The following is a 19,804-nucleotide window of genomic DNA, read 5'->3' on the forward strand; positions in this document are numbered from 1 at the left end:
AAAATTTTTTTCCAGAGAAAATAAAAAAAACACATGGTATATATTTTATTTCTGATCAAAATGAATTTTGTGTATAGACTTATTTTCTCTGGAGAGTTCCTATTTCTTTCATTTGTTTATAGTAGGGGATTTTTGTTTTTGAGGAGATTTGATCCTCAGCTCCACAATTATAAATGCTTTTCACACTGCTTCTGATAAACAGGGATTACGGGATCTCCTCCTCCTGTGAGATTCAGAAGAGAAAAGCAGCAACTCAGAAGGGGACTGTCTTTATCTTGTCTGAAGAAAATCTGATAGCATCAAAGATACTTTATTGAATTTACTCAATGAAATCGTCAAGCTCTTCCTATAAGAACTTAAGTTCATGTTTAGTATCCTCAGGGAGGCGGGCACAGTGAAAATGACCGGGCGTGGAGGCAGGAGCTAGTTTGTACGTGAATCTCTCACCTTCCAGTCTCAAGTCATCGTTTTCTAAATTGTAAAATCTGAGTCCTATATAAACACTTTTCTCCTGACACGACAGGATAGAAAAAGGCAGATTTTTGAGCCCCAGGAATGATTGTGGTTTGTTTCAGTTTGATGTGTCTTTCCATAGCCTTTTTTCTGTGCACTTAATAGACATCCGTACAATACATGTGCACACAATGAAAAGCGCTGTTGTATGTGAGCACAAAACATCAGCTTTGTACCATCTATATATTGTTACCACCTGACTTTAAAAAAAATGAACATTGTGTTCTGAAGACCTTTTGCTGTCAGAAACCTAAATCAGTCTTCTTTTCAAATATTATTGCATTGGCCACTTGCTAGTGGCTCACACTTATAATCGCAGCTACTCAGAGGCTAAGATCTAAGGATCATGGTTCAAAGCCAGCTCAGGCAGAAAAGTCTATGAGGTTCTTATCTCCAAATAAGCACCAGGAGGCTGGAAATGGAGGTGTGGCTCAAGTGGTACAATGCCATTCTTGAGCAAAAAAAGCTAAGGGACAAGCCGCAGGCCCTAAGTTCAAGTCCCAGTATTGACAAAAGTTTTTTAATTAAAAAATTAAAAAAATCCTATTGCATGGTATTACACAGTGGACTACAAGCCACTTGATAAGTCTCCTACTGCTATGTGTTTGTGTTGTTTCTCCTTCTTGCTATTAAAAACATTTATGCATACCATTTTGTGTGCAGACTGGTGGGGTCCTGGAAGGTCTTAGTTTTTACTCTTACTTGTTGCAGCCTCCCCAGTTTCTATGTCAGGTATAGTAAGTTTTCTTCATCCTTTAATCAAAAGTTATAGACCACTGTCTCTAAGGTCTTTCCTAGTTTCCAAATCATTTTAAGATATTTTATAAGATATTTTCTCTTTTAACTTAGAAATAAGATAATGAGCCATTATCCAAAACTTCATGTAAGTGAGATATGGAAAAAGAAAGTTAGATCTTGTCAAGAATGATATTTACATATAAGTAGATGCCGAAACTCTCAGAGTTGTCAGTAAATTCAAACCCAATAAGCTGCAATTCATGGCTCTGAAACAATCATCATATCTCATCTAACCAGTGGAAATTAATACCCAGGGTTGGATTGCCCTTTGACCCACTTCTTTCTCTTCTAGGAATTTATCTTTTAAGAATATTTGCCCACATTTTTTTACTTGTTCAACCATTCATTCAACCATTACTGTTGACCCACGCCCAGTTGTGTATGGGAACTTTCCTACAGAACTGAACCAGTCAACGTGTTTTCCACATCACATTCAAGTCAGGAGTTTTCTACCAGATGCTACTCAGGGGAGGAGCCTGTGGTGGAGTTGTTTGTGTATATGCTGTGCTAGTGCAGGTGTGTTTATGTGGATGCATGGACAAAGATCTAGAATTCACCTTTAATGGTGATGGGCACAAGTTGTACCTATAAGTTGTATAGTTCACTTTCAACCTAGTGTCTAGTTAGTACCAATTTGATACTTTTAACAAAAAGTTTACAAGCTTCCTGTTGCCTTTATAATAAATATTTAGCAAGGAAGTCGTACACTAAAAATAGAGTATGCCACTTCTGAATGTTGACAGTGAAAGGTGACAACAATGTTGACAATGTTTCTCACTGCTAAGTGAGAAAAGACAGATGCACACTCATTTTTAGTGTAATTCCACTTCAAATGTGTTGTCCTTTTGTGCCAGGCACCTATGGTTGCTTACAATGCGATAAATATTGAAGAACACTGTAAGCAGTTTAATAAAATATGCAACTATTGGATGGTGCAACGTTCCATGAGGATATGAAGGACAGCCTGGGAACATGGGTGTGGGGCATGTTGAGTCAGTTTTAAATAGGATGACCTGGGAACTCTCACAAGTAAATTTGAGTCCCTGTCTGGAGGACTTGAGGACAGGTGAGGATACCTTGAGGAAGTATTCCAGGCAGGGAGAAGACCATATGCAGTCCTAAGATGAGGAATGTATCTGGCCCAGTTAGTGGAACAAAAGGGAAGGAACACCAGTGAGTCACCTTGGCAGAGGAGTGGAAAGTGAGATCAGAATAGTATGAGCAGTCCACTCCTTGTAGGCCATCTAGATACTTGACTTTTCTCTAGACTAAGGTAGAAGTGCTGGGAGGGTTTTGAGTATGGGTTGGCATGCTGTGACTTACATTTTATCAAGATCCCTCTGCCTGCTGTGTTATCACTAGTCCAGAGTAGGTAGGGAGTAGTGGGCATGGAGAAAGCAGAGATGCCAGCCAGAAGTGTTAGAGTAATAATTCAGGCAAGGAATGATGGCAGTATCTCTCAGGGACTGATGGAGGTTGGAAGAAAACAGAGTCCGGAAACATTTTCAAACCAGAACATCACATTTGATGGTAGGTGAGGGTTGTGAGAGAAAGAGAAATACAGAACGGATTCACATTCTGGCCTGAGCCACTGGAAGGATGTTGTTGCTATTAAATGAGGAAGGTTTCAATTTAGCCTCCAAACAGAATGTGATAGAAAAGATCAGAAGCTCATCTCTGGAGGATCTGGGCTGTCTGGTGGATCTCCACATAGAGATGTCCAGTGGTCAGGTGTATGAGAGTTCCAGAGGAATAGCTAGACTGGAGATAAATGTACAGAAGCCAAGCAAGCTATTCAAAACCAGGAGTTAGAGATTTCCAAAAATTAAAAGTAGATCAAAAAGACTTCATCCACTGTGTATGCCTACACTGAAATGTATTTTTATTTTTAAAGCATAAAAATAATCACAAGGGATATATAAGACAACAGTATCCTACATATATTCACTATATATATTTTATTATTGTTTGAATGATTATAGGCTGAGGAAAAGCAAGAAGAATGTCATGTTTTAGAGTTTTAGAGGATGTTAGCAAGTAGATTTGGAATTTAGAAATTTCTTTGTCAGCACATTTGACTGTCACTTGTTTTTGTATTTTATAGTAGTCTAATGATAAGACATTATCTATATAACCAGCTTAATGACTGGAATACTCGGCCACGACAAACTTTGAATTTATATAGTGAAAGTTTTGAATAATATTTATCTACAAGTTTAGAGTATCAGTGGGTCAAATATAGGTATATCTTAGGGTATTCAAGGTAAACCTAATTTACTGGGCCATTTGGAATTTTATTTGTTAGTTGAACTAAGTTAGACACATTTATTATCTTATAAGTCAAACTATGTTATCCTCCAAGGAGAAAGCGATAACTTAGTTTAACATAAGAGCTGGACTTGTGGGTTAGAAATTCTGCTAAGTTACATGGTATTGTTAGAAATGTTAGATTTAAGTTCTAGGGCTTTGCTACACAGTATGGTGGCCGCAGGCCCCTTACCCCTGTTGACCCTCTGAAATGTGAGTAGTCTTAAGTTGTGATGTGCTGACATATAAAACAGCTGGATTTCAAAATTTAGCATAGGATAAAGAAGGTTCCCCAACTAATGTATACGTTTTTGTATGCCTTCTATCAATTTACCTACTAAACTGATAATGGTTTAGAAATAATGGGTTTAATGGGGGGAGAAGGGGAGATGGGAGGTCAGGGATGGTAAGGGGAAACAAAGGGGGAGGCAACAATGCTTGATAAGAAATGTACAAAATACCTTGCTCATGTAATTGTAACCCCTCTGTATGATATTTTCACAATAAAACAATTTATTAATAATCATTTTAAAAAATTTCAGGAGATGGAGGACAATGCAAAAACCTCCCAATGACTGACAGTGGACTGGTTTTAAGGTTAGAGTTAGATGGAATAAAAAGATACCGAAAATTAATATAACCTAGAAGAAAATCAACACTTTGAAAACTCTGAAATGTTAACACTTGTCATTAAATGCACTTTAAGATATTAAAGAAAATAAAATAATATTAATATTACCTCTTTTACCATTTTTAATAGGGCCACTAGGGTATTTAAAAATTACATATGTAACTTGTCTTGTGTTTCTTTTAAGCAGTAGTGAACTACAACAAGGGTTTTTTGTGTTTTTTAATCTCATGAGCCAAGACACTTTTATATGTTTTTGAGCAGTTAAAAGGAAATCAAAAGAAGAATAATGTTTGCTGACATGTGAAAGTTGTGTAAAATTCACACTCAGCGTCATAAAGAACCCTTATGATTTTCATCAGTGCATTTGCATTATAGAAGATATACTCAGTTGATGTTATTTTGAATCTCGTCAGCAAAAATTGGTGGAAATTTGTTTTCTCTCTTGTTATTAGTACAGTATGCATAATCCTCAGTTTTGGAGCTTTGCCTCCAAGCAAAAAGAGCTCACTCTCTGAGCTTCTGCATCAAGTTTGCTAAGCTCTGCTATTCTCTAGTGTTAAGTTTGAGTTCTGCTAATTCTCTTATTGCTAATGATTGTTTTATCATTTATACTTGAGGTCCCTGGGTTGTTATAGCATCAGGTGAGAAATCATGTATCTAAGGGCTTTGTAAATGCTGCAGTCCTATACAAAGTTAGCTCTGGTTTTTTTGTTTTTGGGTTTTTTTTTTGTTTTGTTTCTTTGTGCATTAGCCACAATATAAAGGAAGAAAATGCTAAGGACAGGGGAAACTAGGTTGAAGTTTACATTGTCCTGACCTGGTGAAGTTAATGTGAACATACCTTTAATGAGATGTGCTAAATGCATACGTGGTACTGTTACTAATAGACCTTTCCTGTGCTCTTTTCCTGAAGTTGAACGAAGAAGAAGATTTAACATAAATGACCGCATTAAAGAACTAGGTACTTTGATTCCCAAGTCAAATGATCCGTGAGTACTATTGCATGTTAATCTGTCCCATATATTTTTCAGACCTTTGTTGAAAAATATAGTATTAACAAAAATTGAAAAAGTCCCTGCCCCCTTTTCCTTTGGTTTTTGAAATACTACTTACATCTTTCTTTGCATTAATTTCACCAAAGTAAATTTTAAGACTTTATACTGAGGCGACTGATTGGCTTTGAGTATAAGGAACTGGTCTTTCTGAAATTCAAGAATCTTTAGAAAATGAATTTCACTGGAAAAAATTCTCTTAAAAACTGTTGAATTCTCAATAACTGTTAAAACAATTTGTAGATAGTGTGCTCTTAGGCTTATTTCAGTATCTCTAAATAGGCACTGATGAGCAGAAACTGAAAACTTTTATTTTTATTTATTTATTTTTTTGGGTCCTGTTGTGGAGCCTGAACTCTGGACCTGGGCACTGTCCCTCAGCTCTTCAGCTCAAGGCTAGCACTCTACTACTTGAGCCACAGTGCCATTTCCGGCTTTTTTCTTTTTGCTTATGTGGTGCTGAGGAATCGAACCCAGGGCCTCAGGCATGCAATGCAAGCACTCTACCACTGAGCCACCTTCCCAGCCCCTGAAAACTTTTAAATTCAACAATATTCAAAAAGACAAAAGGTCAAATTTTAAAAAAAAATAAAATTTTGCATACTCTTTGTATGTTTTAACAATCTGGAAAAATAAAAGAGTAAAATTTAATTTATTAAGTACAAGTCAGCTCATTGGAGTTTCAGCCTTTTATTTCTCTCTACCTCCCCTCTCAGAGATAATGGCAATAAAGATAATTTTCCATACCACCTTAAAACTACTTGCATCGTCAGCAAATAGAACAACAAATATACAATTTTTATCCATTAGAATTTGGCCCATTTGAAGTAGGGGGCTAAGAGGATATATGTATTTTAATGGCCCCCACAGGCATTTTCTGAAATTAGCCTGTGAATATGACCTTTAAGCTCCTAATAAAAGGTAAAGATGAAATCAAGCATTATTCATGCTAGGCTTATAAAATTTGCTATTCCCATTATTGTCAGGGAATTTGTAACAAAATAAAATAAAACCATTACCTATTGTGAAGTGATTTGATGAATGTGCCAGCACAATTTTCATCTTCAACATTTGGTTTTCCTCGGTTTCAAGGAAAGGCATTTTCCAACTGAAAACACTGAAATTCTCAGTTGTGCAGCACAAATTTATCCTACTAAAGGGCCGTGACCTTCATTTCCTATGGCCAGTCTTGCATGATAGTTGAAATTGAATTCCCATTTTCCTGTTCTTTATCAGCTTCCACTTTTTAGCATATTCTTTTAAACGGTGGCCTGTGATTCTCTTTGGTAACATATTATAAAATTATGGGGCTGCAGAGAAAGCCAGTATTTGCATATCTTCTTTCCCCATTGTATGAGATTACTTAGGTGTTTATAATCTGAACTGATAATGATCTCCCTCTGGAGGCCTTGTTCTAAGATGAAACAGTATAATCTGGACGGTCTTTTCCCACACTGGGATTCCAGAATGTGCCTTTTGTGAGGGCCCATTCTGTCTGATTCATATCTCCGCCCTTATGCCTTTCCGTCCCACAGCAAGTATGCTTTAGTTAATTTCATATATGGGAGACCTCTATATACTTCTGTATGACAAAAATGGTTTCTCTTATTACCTAGAAAGCCCTTTCCTTAAGCCCAGAATTGTGACTGACTAGGTCTCTCACATAGAAGTTAAACCCTAAGATAACCAAACCTTAAAATCCAAATTGCTACTTGGCTTAGAAGTTCTAATTGTAGTTTTTCCAATTCTAGAGGCCCAGGCAAAGCATTGTTCATTATAAATATGTTTCTCTCTGGCTGCTGAAGTTTTCGTTACTTTGAATTTAGCCCTGAATGTTAGGTTTCTGTACATATGCTGGATAGCTCAGGACACCTCCCTAGCTTGCCATCTTGGTGCTCAGATCCCAGGGACTCACACTAGGAATTCTCTGGGGGATTGACTTGTCCTCCTGGGGGAACTTAGGTTTTGTTCTAGGATAACCCATGTGAGGATCTGTTACTAGGTGATTTATTTCAATGGTCCACGGTTCTATCATACCACTGATCTGCTTTTAGCAGTTGTAGGTGACAAGCTCAATAATACTCCATACATCAGATGGTTTTTGTCATTATGTTATCATCATCATCACAATGGGTATTGTCTGTAAAAGAGCTCAAATTAATTCCAAGCAGTATAGAAATATACATAAATATAATTCTTTTTGGGGGGGTGCTCTAAAATTTTTTAAAGAGCTTTCACTTACATTTTTATGGGGGGGGGGGTCTTAGCTTTCTTACATATAGCACATAGCACTTACTGATTAAGAACTGAGAAGCACAAAGCTCTGGCTAGCTAGATGACAACTCTCTTACAACATATCTGAAGGTACTTAGTTCCTAGTTAGTAAAAGATAATCGTATCAGTACCTACACAATGATGATGTTATTATTACCTGAGTTATAAAACACTTCAAAGTTTATGTGGCAACTTAGTAAGTGCTGTAGATAGTTATTTTAATTTTTAATTATTGTATGGAGCATTTAACACAGTGCCTGAATTATGGTGTAGATTTTTCACTGTATATTCATATAAGATGTCTCCTGGCTCCAATAACACATCTATGACATTGCTCATACAAGTGTGGCATCATTTTGTAGAGGCTGAAATGGATACAGAGAGAGATTAGAGGCTTGGCAGTACATGCTAAACATCTCACAGTCAAGCAGTGGGATCTCACAGGACTTTTTTCTTCCATAGCTTATTCTGTCTTAAGTGAGTAAACTTTTATTGTCCTAGCAACCTTTTCCTATTTAACATAGTGTTTAGGGATACTGGTTGGTAGTCAACAGGATGGAATGTAAGTCTTGATTTTTTCCATCTTACATAAGTTTTGTGATGTGGGACAAGAGACTGTCTTGAGATCCCTCTTTCCCACTGCGCCCTTCCCTGCTGTTCAGGTGCTTATGTGGATCAAGTATGGGAACTTACACCCAGTGGCAGGCAGGGTCTGTAAGCATTTATTGGTTAGAGCTGAAGGACTGGAATGTCTTGAATACTGACTTTTCACTATGTCTCAAATCCTCAAAAGGTCCTTCCATTTCTTTTTGTCTTTTTTTTTTTCTTTGTCCCAGGGACATGCGCTGGAACAAGGGAACCATTTTAAAGGCATCCGTGGACTATATCCGAAAGCTGCAACGAGAACAGCAACGTGCAAAAGAACTTGAGAACCGACAGAAGAAGCTGGAGCATGCCAACCGACACTTGTTGCTCAGAATACAGGTACCTGCCATGCTGTGTATTAATAATACAGTAGATTACTGACGGCAGGATGGGAGGAGGAAGAAGATAATGAGCCATAAGGGAGTTGGCGTATATAATCCTATGTAGGATACCCTTACTGTTTGGAGAGTCTGTGTTTGTGACATTGCTTGCTTGTAAAAAAATGTATTGGTCGCTCCCAAATCAGCACTGGTGTTACTTTCCGAAGTGGTTTGTACACAGGTGCAGAGTGACAAATTTGAGTAGCCTATTCTGCTCATTTACAGTAGAGGTCAGCAACTCTGCCTGAACATGGTGGCCTGCCCTCCTTGCAGCTGTCATTACTATAAACAAGTTGGCCTATTAAGTATTATGTTTCTCACATCAGTTATTTTTATGTTTAGTTTATTTTTTGGCAACGTTAGCCTCGCACTTCCTTGGCAGGTGTACCGTCACTTAAGCCATACTTAACCCTTTTGTCCTTTAGTTATTTTTCAGATAAGGTCTTGTGCTTTATTGGTCCAGGACCAACCTGGAACCAAACTCCTCCTACCTATGCTTCCTGTGTCACTAGGATGACAGTCGTGTACCAGCTTGAGATGATGTTGTTGAGATGGATTCTTACTTTTGGCTGGGGGTAGCCTCAGACCATAATCCTCTAGATCTCTACCTCTGAAGTAGCTGGGACATTTTTTGTGCTTAAAATGAGATGGTTTCAAGTGTTATCTATTGTTGCTAAGGGCAAGAGGACTATGTTGTGCCTTACAGAGAAAACACAGGTGTTAGATAAGCTTCAGTCAAGCAGAGGTTACAAGTCTATTGGTTTTGTGCTTAGTATTCATGATTCTACAGCATATGTCAAATAAAAGGTATCTTAGAACAGAAATATATATATATATATATATATATATATATATATATATATATATGTGTATAAACCAAAGCTATGTGTTGATCAGTTGATGAAAATATTGTGACTAGGTGATCCTATTCCCTACATCTCCCCTCTCTGACAGGGGCAATGATTCTATGTTCACTAATTCAGTGTTTGCATTGACTTTGTAGAACATACTATAATGAACATTGACAATACATGTTAGATAGAAGATGTTTAGTATTCGTAGGCAATAAGGAACAGTCAAACCCATGTTTTTAGGGAAAACAGGATATAGCTATTGGAGTTAGCCATAGGTAGTGCACTTATGCCGTATATACATTTCACTCAAACTGTCCACTTTTGGAGAGAGAAATATTAAATAGTGTTAATTTGCCTGTTATTCCACCTGCTACTCACTACCACATACTCACCAGTATACAGAGGAGCCCTTTAGAAAATTGGCTCTTAGTACTTGGCTTCTGCTGTGTTTCAGGATACAAGCACCTCTGAAGTTGTTGTCAAGGGCCGACTCTGCCATTGATCAGAGTGCCATACAAGCCTAGTTTTAGGTCACTTGCAGCCTTTGACCAACCCGTAAGAGTCAATGACCCTATCTTCTTGAATAGATGGACCTCCTTTTATAGATTTACTGTAGCACCGGGGTTGCCTCTCAAATTCTCAATGTCACTATTCACAGTTATTTAATGGAACAGCTGTACAAAGCTTGACACCTTAGACCCCATCATGTTTCTCCTAGTGGTGTTCATCCTGGATGCTCAACTTACTGAATAGAGCACTTCATTCACAATAATGGTTTCCAGGCCTCCCAGTGTTCCACAGAACTACATCTTCCGTTCACAGCTGAAGCACTTCCCAGCCATGGGGCTGGAAGGTGGAAGGTGGTTCAAATGTAGGGATGCTCTTAGAATCTCAGTGATGAAGTAATGAAGAGGAGAAATCATTTCCTCACCCCCTTTTATTTTTGGCTTTTCTTGTTTGTTACAAGTTTCAGCTCTTCCATAGGTAGCTGTAGGCATTTATTTAATCTCTGGTACCTGTTATATACCTATTTGTAAATACAGTTTATGCTAATGTGTTATTTTTCTTATGCAAGTATTGGAATGTAAGAAGTAGATTTAAAAGAGAAGTTTGATTTGCTTTTAGTTCAAGTTTGCAAACACGTATACTCCTGTGAAAGACGAATATTGTGAAATGTGCATACTGGAAATTCCACAGTGATGATGTCTTCGTTGTTTCTCATGACTGTGAGCTGTGAAGCTGCCTTAGGATGCCTGCATAGTGGAGAAAACACTGGTTAATTATTAGCAGGGCTCTTTGGGGCAGTAGAGGTAGAATGCTACAGATTTACCTCTCTTGGAAATATCTGCTTTACTCAGCTGACATTTTTCAGTAAACAGCAGAGGATTAGAGTAGGTTTGTTTGTTTTTCGAAAAGACAATCTGAGTGTGTAGAGGTACTGTTGCTATTAGCTTGTTGGGGGGTCATTACAAGAGGCCCTGTTGTCAGCTTGGGCCTAAGGGCTTTATTTCATTTTCAATCTAAGTGATGCATACAGAAATTGTCACAGAAGAGGGAGCATGAAGCCCTATTATCAGAGGAACTGTCGTTTTATTAAACAGCCCAGGGGTTTAAAATGATGTCTGGAGAGACTCTTTTTTCTGGAGCTTGTGTAAGGGAACATGCATGACTTTTAAGGCTCCCCTCATTTCTAGGTTTGTGGGCAAAGGCTAAGAGGCCATCATGAGGACAGTTCTCCTCTAGTAAGTCCAGAGGACTTGATACATATATATACCAGATTTTTGTATGTTATTGCATCACAAATTTGGATTGATTGACAATAAAGAGCCCCAGTGCTTCTTAGGGATCAGTTGCGTTCCCATGTTTCATCGTAGGGGTGTCTAGGGATACACAGAAAAGAAAAGGGGGAAGAACTTACTTTGAATGAGTGTTGAAATGAAGTCCTAAGAGTCGCCTAGATAATTAGAAAGTATACCCATCAGCCAGATCTGTTACTTCAAAGTGCCACTGACTGGGTAGTTGAGACAGCAGAAAGGGGTGAGCTCATCATTCTGGACGCTGGAAGCTCTAGTCAAGGTGTCAGCGGGTTTGTTGTTTCTGAGGCCTTTGCTCGGCTGGCAAAGAACCACCTTCTCCCCGGTCTTCAGGGCCTGCTCTGAGTGTGTGGCACACCTTTTCTTCTTATGACACCACTCTTGTTGGGTTAGATCAACCAGTGCAACCTTATAATTCACCTCTTTAAGGGTACAGTCTCTCAATAAAATTACATCGCCAAGTATTGGAGGCTAGCACTTCAACAACAAAATGTGGGAAGGACACCGTTTAGCCCCTGATAAGAAGGAATGTGAAGGAAGTGTAGGAGGGAACCAGTCTCTTTATGCATGAGAACTAATTTGTTGAATTTTTTTAGAAAACGATTGCCCTTGCCCAGGTTGAGATAGGATAAATGATGCTTCTGAAGCTTCAGTTGTTGTGTTACCATGTACAAGTTTTGCCATCACCCACCAAACTTTACTTCTGGATATCCCTAGAGTTTTAGTGCTTTTTTTTTTCATTGTACCCCTCATAGACCAAAAGAAACATTAGTTCTGAATAACTTACAGAACATTTAGGCCTTCACAGCTTAGTAGCTATTTGGGGGGTGAGGAGGAAGTAAAGCATAAAACCTGGAAGAAAAAAGAACGTTTCAAATTTTATTTTATCTTTTAAGTAAGTACAGTAGCTGTGAATGAGATTCGTGGGCCTGCGGGGCACCACACTGAGTCATGCAGATAGGCTGTATTCCAGATTACGTACAGTGAACCTTGTCTCCTACTGCATGCAGAGGCTCCTGTGGTCCTAGCCATAACACCTGCTCCCCCCCCCCCCGCGCCCCCCCCCCCCCCCCCCCGGCAAAGCAAGCAGTGGTATGATGTAGCTGAAAAGTATGCAGTACAGCCTCAGGAAATCTTTCATGTTTTAGCATTATCTTGAAGTAGTTGGACAAAAAGGTTTCAGTTCAACGTTTTCGTTTATGATTACAAAGCATTCTTGGTCAGTGTTAACCTTTGGTTATTCCTCACCATCTCTCCCAACCTCACCTGGCCCTCGAGTTACCTGGTACCATTTCCACATGTGCGCATTGAGTATTATGATACAGCCACCCATCCTCTCTCTGTCCGTTCATCTTCTCTTAAATCTTTGAGCATCTTCAGGTCAGTACCTCAGTACACAGCTTAGGGACCATGAAATTATGTTACTATTTACTAAATATTTGTCTATTACTAGCTTGCATTTAAATTTCTTTTATTGGGCTGGGATGTAGTTCAGTGGCAAAGTGCTTGCCTAGCAAGTACAATGTCCTGGGTTCAATTCCTAGTACAAAAAAAAAAAAAAGACAAGAAAATATACAGTTCAGTTTCTTTTCTTTTTCTTCCTATTGTTGGCTAATCCTCATTTAAAATTTTTATTACAAAGGGGCATCTTTGTAATATATTGCCTTATATTACATTTAATATATAAGATGTAATATATTACATTATATAATGTACTTTAATCAAATTCACCTATTTTCTTTCATTTTTAAAATTAATTTATTTTATTATAACGGTGATATATAGTGGGATTACAATTACATGAGTCAGTAATGAGTACATTTCCTTTCATACAGAGTCTCTGTTCCCTCGTTCTCTCCCAGGCCTTCCCTCATGCCTCTACCCACCAGTTGTATAATTCACTTCCATCAGTGTCCAGTGAGCTCCACGGCCGCACGTTTTCACCCTTTACCCTCCAGTTCTGCATCCTCCCCCCCCCCCCCCCGCCCTTCTGAAGATATACATGTGAAATAAAGAAGGCAGAATTACAAAAAAAAAAGGAAATGAATATTAGATCTATCCCTTTTCTTCTTTTAATAGTGTTTGGTGGGTTTCATTTAGCTATTTCCATATAAATTCTAGAGTATTCTAGAATATTGACCCTACATCCTGTCCCATTCCTCACATTTGATGTCTTTCTTGCCTCCTAAGAGCTGCTGTTTTACATTCATGAATGTATTATTATTATCATCATTATTTTTATTTTAGATCTAGATTTTACATATGAAAACATGTGACATATGTCATTCTGAGCATGTATTGTCTCACTCAGCATGATTATATCCAGTTCTATTCATTTTCCTGCAAAAAGCATCCTTCATGGCTAAATACTTCATTTGTGTGTGTGTGTGTGTGTGTGTGTGTGTGTGTGTAGCACATTGTGTCATATTGAAAAGAAGGTCAGCATCCAGAAAACATATAACAAATGTTAATGATGTTGCAGAGGAAAAGGTACCTTGCCTATGCTCTTGGTAGGGATGTAAATTACTCAGGCCACTATGGAAATCAGTATGGAAGTTCCTCAGGAAACTTAACAGTAGAACTACCAGATGATCCTGTGCCACACTCTCAGACATATAGCCAAAAAAGTGTAAATCAGTGTATTAGATACCTGCACACTCATGTTTATAGCAGCTTATCCTCATTTTGAACATGTGGCAGTCTCTATTTTTAATACACCTAAAAAGCCAACTCACATGCTACCAGTTGTGTTGATACTGTACTTGGGAAAGAATAGAGTTCATTAATGTTCAAAAGCGACACAAGCCTACTTTAAGAATTTATTGCTGTCCCTCTGTCTAATTTTAATAGTTTTTTTTAAGGAATTAGATTTAGGTTCCTAGTAGCTCTGAGTGAAAGCCCCACAGTTCCCACATTCACCCTTACCCCCTTCTACGCATGCCTGGCTCCCCCTTTACCAGCCTTCCCCCACCAGAGTGGCATATTTCTGAGAAGTGATGAGCCTGCCATGACATTCATTATCCTCTCCCATCCTTAATTTATATTCCTCTCGGCACTGTGCGTTCTGTGGGTTTGGGCAAACATCTACCAACATATGCCCACCCACCACGAATAGAACCACATAGAACAGTTTCAGTGCCCTAACACTCGTTTGCGCTTTACCTATTGCACTGTCTGACTTCGACTTCTCTTGCAGGAGCTGGAAATGCAGGCTCGAGCCCACGGACTTTCCCTAATTCCGTCCACCGGCCTCTGCTCTCCTGATTTGGTGAATCGGATCATCAAGCAAGAACCAGTTCTTGAGAACTGCAGCCAGGATCTCCTGCAGCACCAGGCGGAGCTGACTTGCACCACCACCCTTGATCTCACCGATGGCACCATCACCTTCAACAGCAGCCTGGGGACTGGGCCTGACAGCAACCCCGCCTACAGCGTCCCCACAAAGATGGGATCCAAACTGGAAGACATCCTGATGGACGACACCCTCTCCCCCGTGGGCGTGACCGACCCGCTCCTCTCCTCCGTGTCCCCGGGAGCTTCCAAAGCCAGCAGCCGGAGGAGCAGTATGAGCATGGAAGAAACGGAGCACGCGTGTTAGCGCCACACCCCCTCTGACAGCATCACCGACAGCTCCTTTTCTCTCCATTAGTAGACTTCATAACTTAACCCGAAAGGGTTTTCTTGATAATTTTCCTTTAATATGAATTTTTTTCATGCTTTATCAATAGCCCAGGATATATTTTATTTTTAGATTTTTGTGAAACAGACTTGTATATTCTATTTTACAGCTACAAATGCCTCCAAAGTATTGTACAGTAAAGTGCGCAGTATCTGTGAAACGAACTCTCCGGACAGGAGCTTTCTGAGCAAGAGGATTTTTGCATCAAAGAAGTATCTGTGTGCATTTTTTTATTATTATTATTCAGGGGAAAACTTGGCTTGAGATTTTTATGCTTGTGACTTCTTTGGCAATTACATGTAAAGTTTAATTGAAAGAATGTAAAGCAGCCCCCACTCCCACCCCTCCATAAAAACACAAAGAAGAAAAAGAGGAGAAGAAGAAAAAGAGGAAAAGACACCCATACTAACCTTTTTCCAGTTTATAAATGTATTGATTCATTGGTACTGCCTTAAAGACACAGTGCCATTCATTCTAGTATCATTTAGTCTTTATACTGCAAAGTATTTAACAAAATAGTATATATTGTATAAGACAAAAAAAATCACTCATTTTCATGAGGGTTGTCTGGTTAGAATATGTAACTGATACTAACCAAAATTGAAAGGAGCTAGTCCAAGGCTCTGAAGATTAGACCTGGGGTCCAGTCTTCCTTTTATGTGGTACAGGTACAGTTCTCTTCTTTAATGAGTGTGATCCGATTTTTTCATAAGATGTATTTTATTTTGAAGTGGAAGGGAATGTCCTCTCAAAGTAAAATACTGAGGAGCACTGAAAGTTCCCCTTTTTTTTCAATTTCATTTTTCTTGCTTTTTGATAAGACAACTGGGCATATTTCTAATTGGCTTTACTGTTTTTATTTTTAAATTCTGTTTCAGTCATCTGATTTGTACAGATTCTTTATTATCATCTTTCTTTTCAGTGTTTGTATTAATTTGTAAGAATTTGCATCTTAAAATAGCAAGTTTTCAATATTTTTTACAGCTCATTGGTGGTTTTCTGCATTCTTTGTACACCCAAGAAAGAAAACTTTTCTGCAAGGTCTTGCATTTAAAGCAAGCTTTGCAAATATTTTGTACATTACAATCTCACTCAAATACTGTTTTTCAGTACACTTAAGATGTAGTATTAATAGGTTTAAACCAGGCTTTCTAGAAAAAAATACACTTACATATTTATTTTTAGGATACGAAAATAGCAATATTCTTGGAAACTGATAACCACCATAGAGATGCTACATCCATTATGGCCATTTAAATTGGGATTTATTGCAACAAACTTGCTGGATCTTTTTTTTTTTCCTAAGAGAGAGAGAAAAAAATACTATATTGGCAAATCACTGTTACTTGTTAACAAGTTTCTTAACAAGCAGACATGTTGTAAAGTTAGTTTTGGTGCATTATCTACTTGTGTAGCCCTATGCAATAACAGTAGTGTTACAGATATCAAGCCTAGATGTTATACAGACAACTTATAGTGTTATAAGCCAGGCTGTTGGATGGATTTCACAGCAGCAGCCTACGATTGAATAGTGAGTGGCATAAAGCATATCCATTCAGAATGAAGTGCCTTAAACGTAGCAGTAGTCTCTTTTGGCCTAGCACTGACTGAACTATAAAGTCAGAGAAAGTCACATGATGGTATCCATAGTGAAAGGAACATGTAGCATGGTGCCTATGTAGACAATATAAGAGCTTCCAATTTTTCCTCCAGATATTTTTAATATGAAATATATTTTAGTGACAGAGTGCCAACTTCTTTCATCAGAAAACCTTATTCAGGAGGGTTTTTTTTAAGTGTTTAAATGTCAAATGTGAATTGGTGATGGATGATGAAAGGGCTTGAGAGAAGCGATTGTCAGATGTCTGAATGGATGGCCTAGGTGAAAATAATCAAGTGCATAGATCCCGTGCACGTCGGGCAATTGAGTATCCTTGGAAACATTGATGATGCTTTCAGTTTTATAGCTTTATTACTTAAGGGGGTAGGGAAAATAACTTCCCATTCTTTCAACCCCCTTAGTTGTATAGCTCTTTTCCTAGACTAGTAATGCAAATCTGCATGAACAGCTAATTGTACCATAGTGTTCATTGATACAATCATAGCATTGTCTATTTTTCTCTTCATATTTATATGGGGGAGAGGGGACTGGATACCCAAGTTGAAGATGGCAATACTATGGTGGTAGTTTTCCTTAGCTGATTTTGAAGGGTTTTTAAGAATAGAGCAAAGTTTCACAAAGTTGACTAACCCATGGCCCATGCTCCACCTATGGTGGAGCAATTGTATGTTCAGAAAGCTTTGTGGAGGAAGGTATGGCATTTTTTTACCACTGCCCTGAGTCTTGCAGCCTCTAAGCTTGCTATCACCTGCTTTCCTGTCTTTAGCCTCTTGAGAGACACCTGTTGGGCCAGGCAGATGAGCAAGGACAGGAAGGATGCAACCTTGGGGGTGGTTTTATTTATTTCTTTTTTGCCAAACAGTGTGTGGATTTGATTTAGGGACTAGTTGAGCCAAGAGGCAGTGACTTGAGCTTGTTTTTAACAAGGGAAGGATCCTGACCTCTCCCCTAATCCCTGGGTGCAGAATTGTAACTCAGGGTTGGGCCTCCCCTTTGGAGTGACCAAAATACCAAAATATTTCACCTGCCTCTAGGTAAGGCAATGGAACAAACCAAACTTTCTGACTTTGCCAAATACAAACTGTACAACCAACCTGGTCTTGTCTAGAGGATGACAAAGTTCTTTCTGGTTGTTTTTTAAACAATAAAGCAATAAGAACAATAAGATACATAGGATGTTAAAAGATACACAATAAAGCACAAAGGAATGCACTTATTAATACTTTGGAAAAATGCACTGGGGAAAAGTTGACGTTGCTAACAGTATAACAAACCCTGTTTCTTGATAAAAAATGACAAATGACTGTCTCTTATGGACGCTTGGTACTGTAATATTAACAATACTCACCGGCTGCTGGAAGCAGCAGTAATTTCTGTACGGTCCATAGCACTGTATATTATGGATTGATATTAATGTATCCAATGAAATAATGGAACTGTTGTTCTCCATAGCCTCATTAAAGAATTTGGTTTTTCACATGGTGGTGGCCAGTTGTATTTAGTTCACATGAATTTTGAATGATGTTTTGCCTTTATTTTTAAGAAGTAGAGCACATTTTTCCTTTGATATAATGAATAGCAAATTGCATGTTTGTTTATTCATCTATTTATTGTGGTGGCGGTAGTGGTGGTGGTGGTGGTGTGTTTTGTTTCATTTTGTTTCAGTCTTAGAGTCTGAGCAAAGTACCTGGGCACTGACCCTGAGCTTTTTTGTTCAAGGCTAGTGCTCTATCACTTGAGCCACAGCTTCCTGCTTTTTGCTGGTTAATTAGAGATAAGAGTCTCATAGACTTTACTGAACAGGATGGCTTTGAACTCCAGCCTTTTGGATTTCAACCTCCTGAGTAGCTAGGAGTACAGGCATGAGCCACTGGCACCCAGCTGCATGAATTTTTTTAAAAGGCCACCAGTAATATTTTTTTGTTTTAAATGCCCGTCTTAAGATGTTACTTTTTGCTGAGGAACATTTTTTCATTACTTTATGACGTGCACTGAAATGAACTATAATTATGCAGCTTTTCCCCTGCTCTGAATTTGGGGAGATTTTGAACTCCCAAATGTCAAGAATCCATTTTAGTTATAAGAGTTTTATTTAAAATGTTTCAGTGAGGGGTGGCTTTACAAAAAGAGAAATTGTCAGAGAAATCCTTGCATATTTACAGAAAAGATATTGGGTTTTTAAAATACAAATTTACAATAATGAAGGCTTAATATACCCAGCCTGCCAGCTCCTAGCTTTTTTTTTTAAATACAGTACTTAAGACTCATTTGATAAATGTTGGATTTGAATTGGGATGTGTCAGACAAAACATGCCTTTATTCCCTAGCTAGACCTTAAACTTCTGCCCTTTAAAAAAAAATATATTCTGGCTTAACCTCTGGAGAGAGCGAGCAAGAAACTTCCTGTAATGCTTCTAATCTGTCAACTTTTTCTGAAGTTTAATTTTTTTCTTAAATTATAATATACCATAATTGAGGCCTTTCTTTTTCAGAGTTATTTGAATTATTTATATTTCCCATAGAAATATGACTGTGTGAAGTCTTAAAATCATGTAAAGACTAGGAAGATTTCCTACCCGAACAAGAGAATTTTCTGGCAAAAGTAAAAGCAGGTAAGCTTTTCATCTTACAAGGGATATGCAGTTATACCTTAACATACATGTCTGCCTGTTGTTTGCTTGGTGAAAACCAACCTGATAGCACTCATAGAACAGGAGTGACTTTATTTCAAATCTATAGATACAAAATAAAGTTTTTATTAAAAGACAATACATTTTTCAAAAACTATATCCAATTGGGCTCAATAGTATGTAGCAGCTACTCAGGTGGCTAAGACAGGAGGATTATAAGTTCAAAGGTAGGCTGGGCATCATAGTAAGACCCTAGCATGTATCTTCATAGAGGGACAGACAGAGAGACAGACAGATAGACAGACAGATAAGTAGGTATAGACAGAGATCTAGAAAATTATTAAGAATGGACCTTTCCTGGGATTGAATCTTTGCCCGATTTATGTAACCTCCCTAAACCCTAATTTTCATTCTTTCATTGAAGATAAAAATAACTGCATCACACAGTAGTCTTTTAAAGACCAGTCAAGATAAAATAGTAGTATTTTCACTTGGCAGCTCATAGGAATTTCTCAGTAAGTGGTAGATATTTTTATATTATCATCACAATCACCTTAATGATTGAAATAGGAAACAAAATCCATTGAGTTTCCTAAAGTCATGCCA

General features: G+C 38.2%; 1 protein-coding gene across 7 annotated transcripts in view; it reads left to right on the forward strand.

Annotated features, from left to right (window-relative positions):
* Window positions 1-17,608, forward strand: part of Mitf (melanocyte inducing transcription factor) — a 221,059-nt gene extending 203,451 nt beyond the window's left edge. For all 7 annotated transcript variants that reach the window (XM_042680047.1, XM_042680049.1, XM_042680048.1 and 4 more), the window contains exons 8-10: window positions 5,163-5,238; window positions 8,412-8,559; window positions 14,465-17,608. In XM_042680047.1, the coding sequence (XP_042535981.1) occupies window positions 5,163-5,238; window positions 8,412-8,559; window positions 14,465-14,866 (626 nt within the window). In that variant the 3' untranslated portion in view covers window positions 14,867-17,608. The remainder of the gene's footprint in view (window positions 1-5,162; window positions 5,239-8,411; window positions 8,560-14,464) is intronic.
* Window positions 17,609-19,804: the final 2,196 nt, after the last annotated feature.

Source organism: Dipodomys spectabilis, unplaced genomic scaffold, assembly GCF_019054845.1.
Source record: "Dipodomys spectabilis isolate Male_0828 unplaced genomic scaffold, ASM1905484v1 ptg000054l, whole genome shotgun sequence".
NCBI lineage: Eukaryota > Metazoa > Chordata > Mammalia > Rodentia > Heteromyidae > Dipodomys > Dipodomys spectabilis.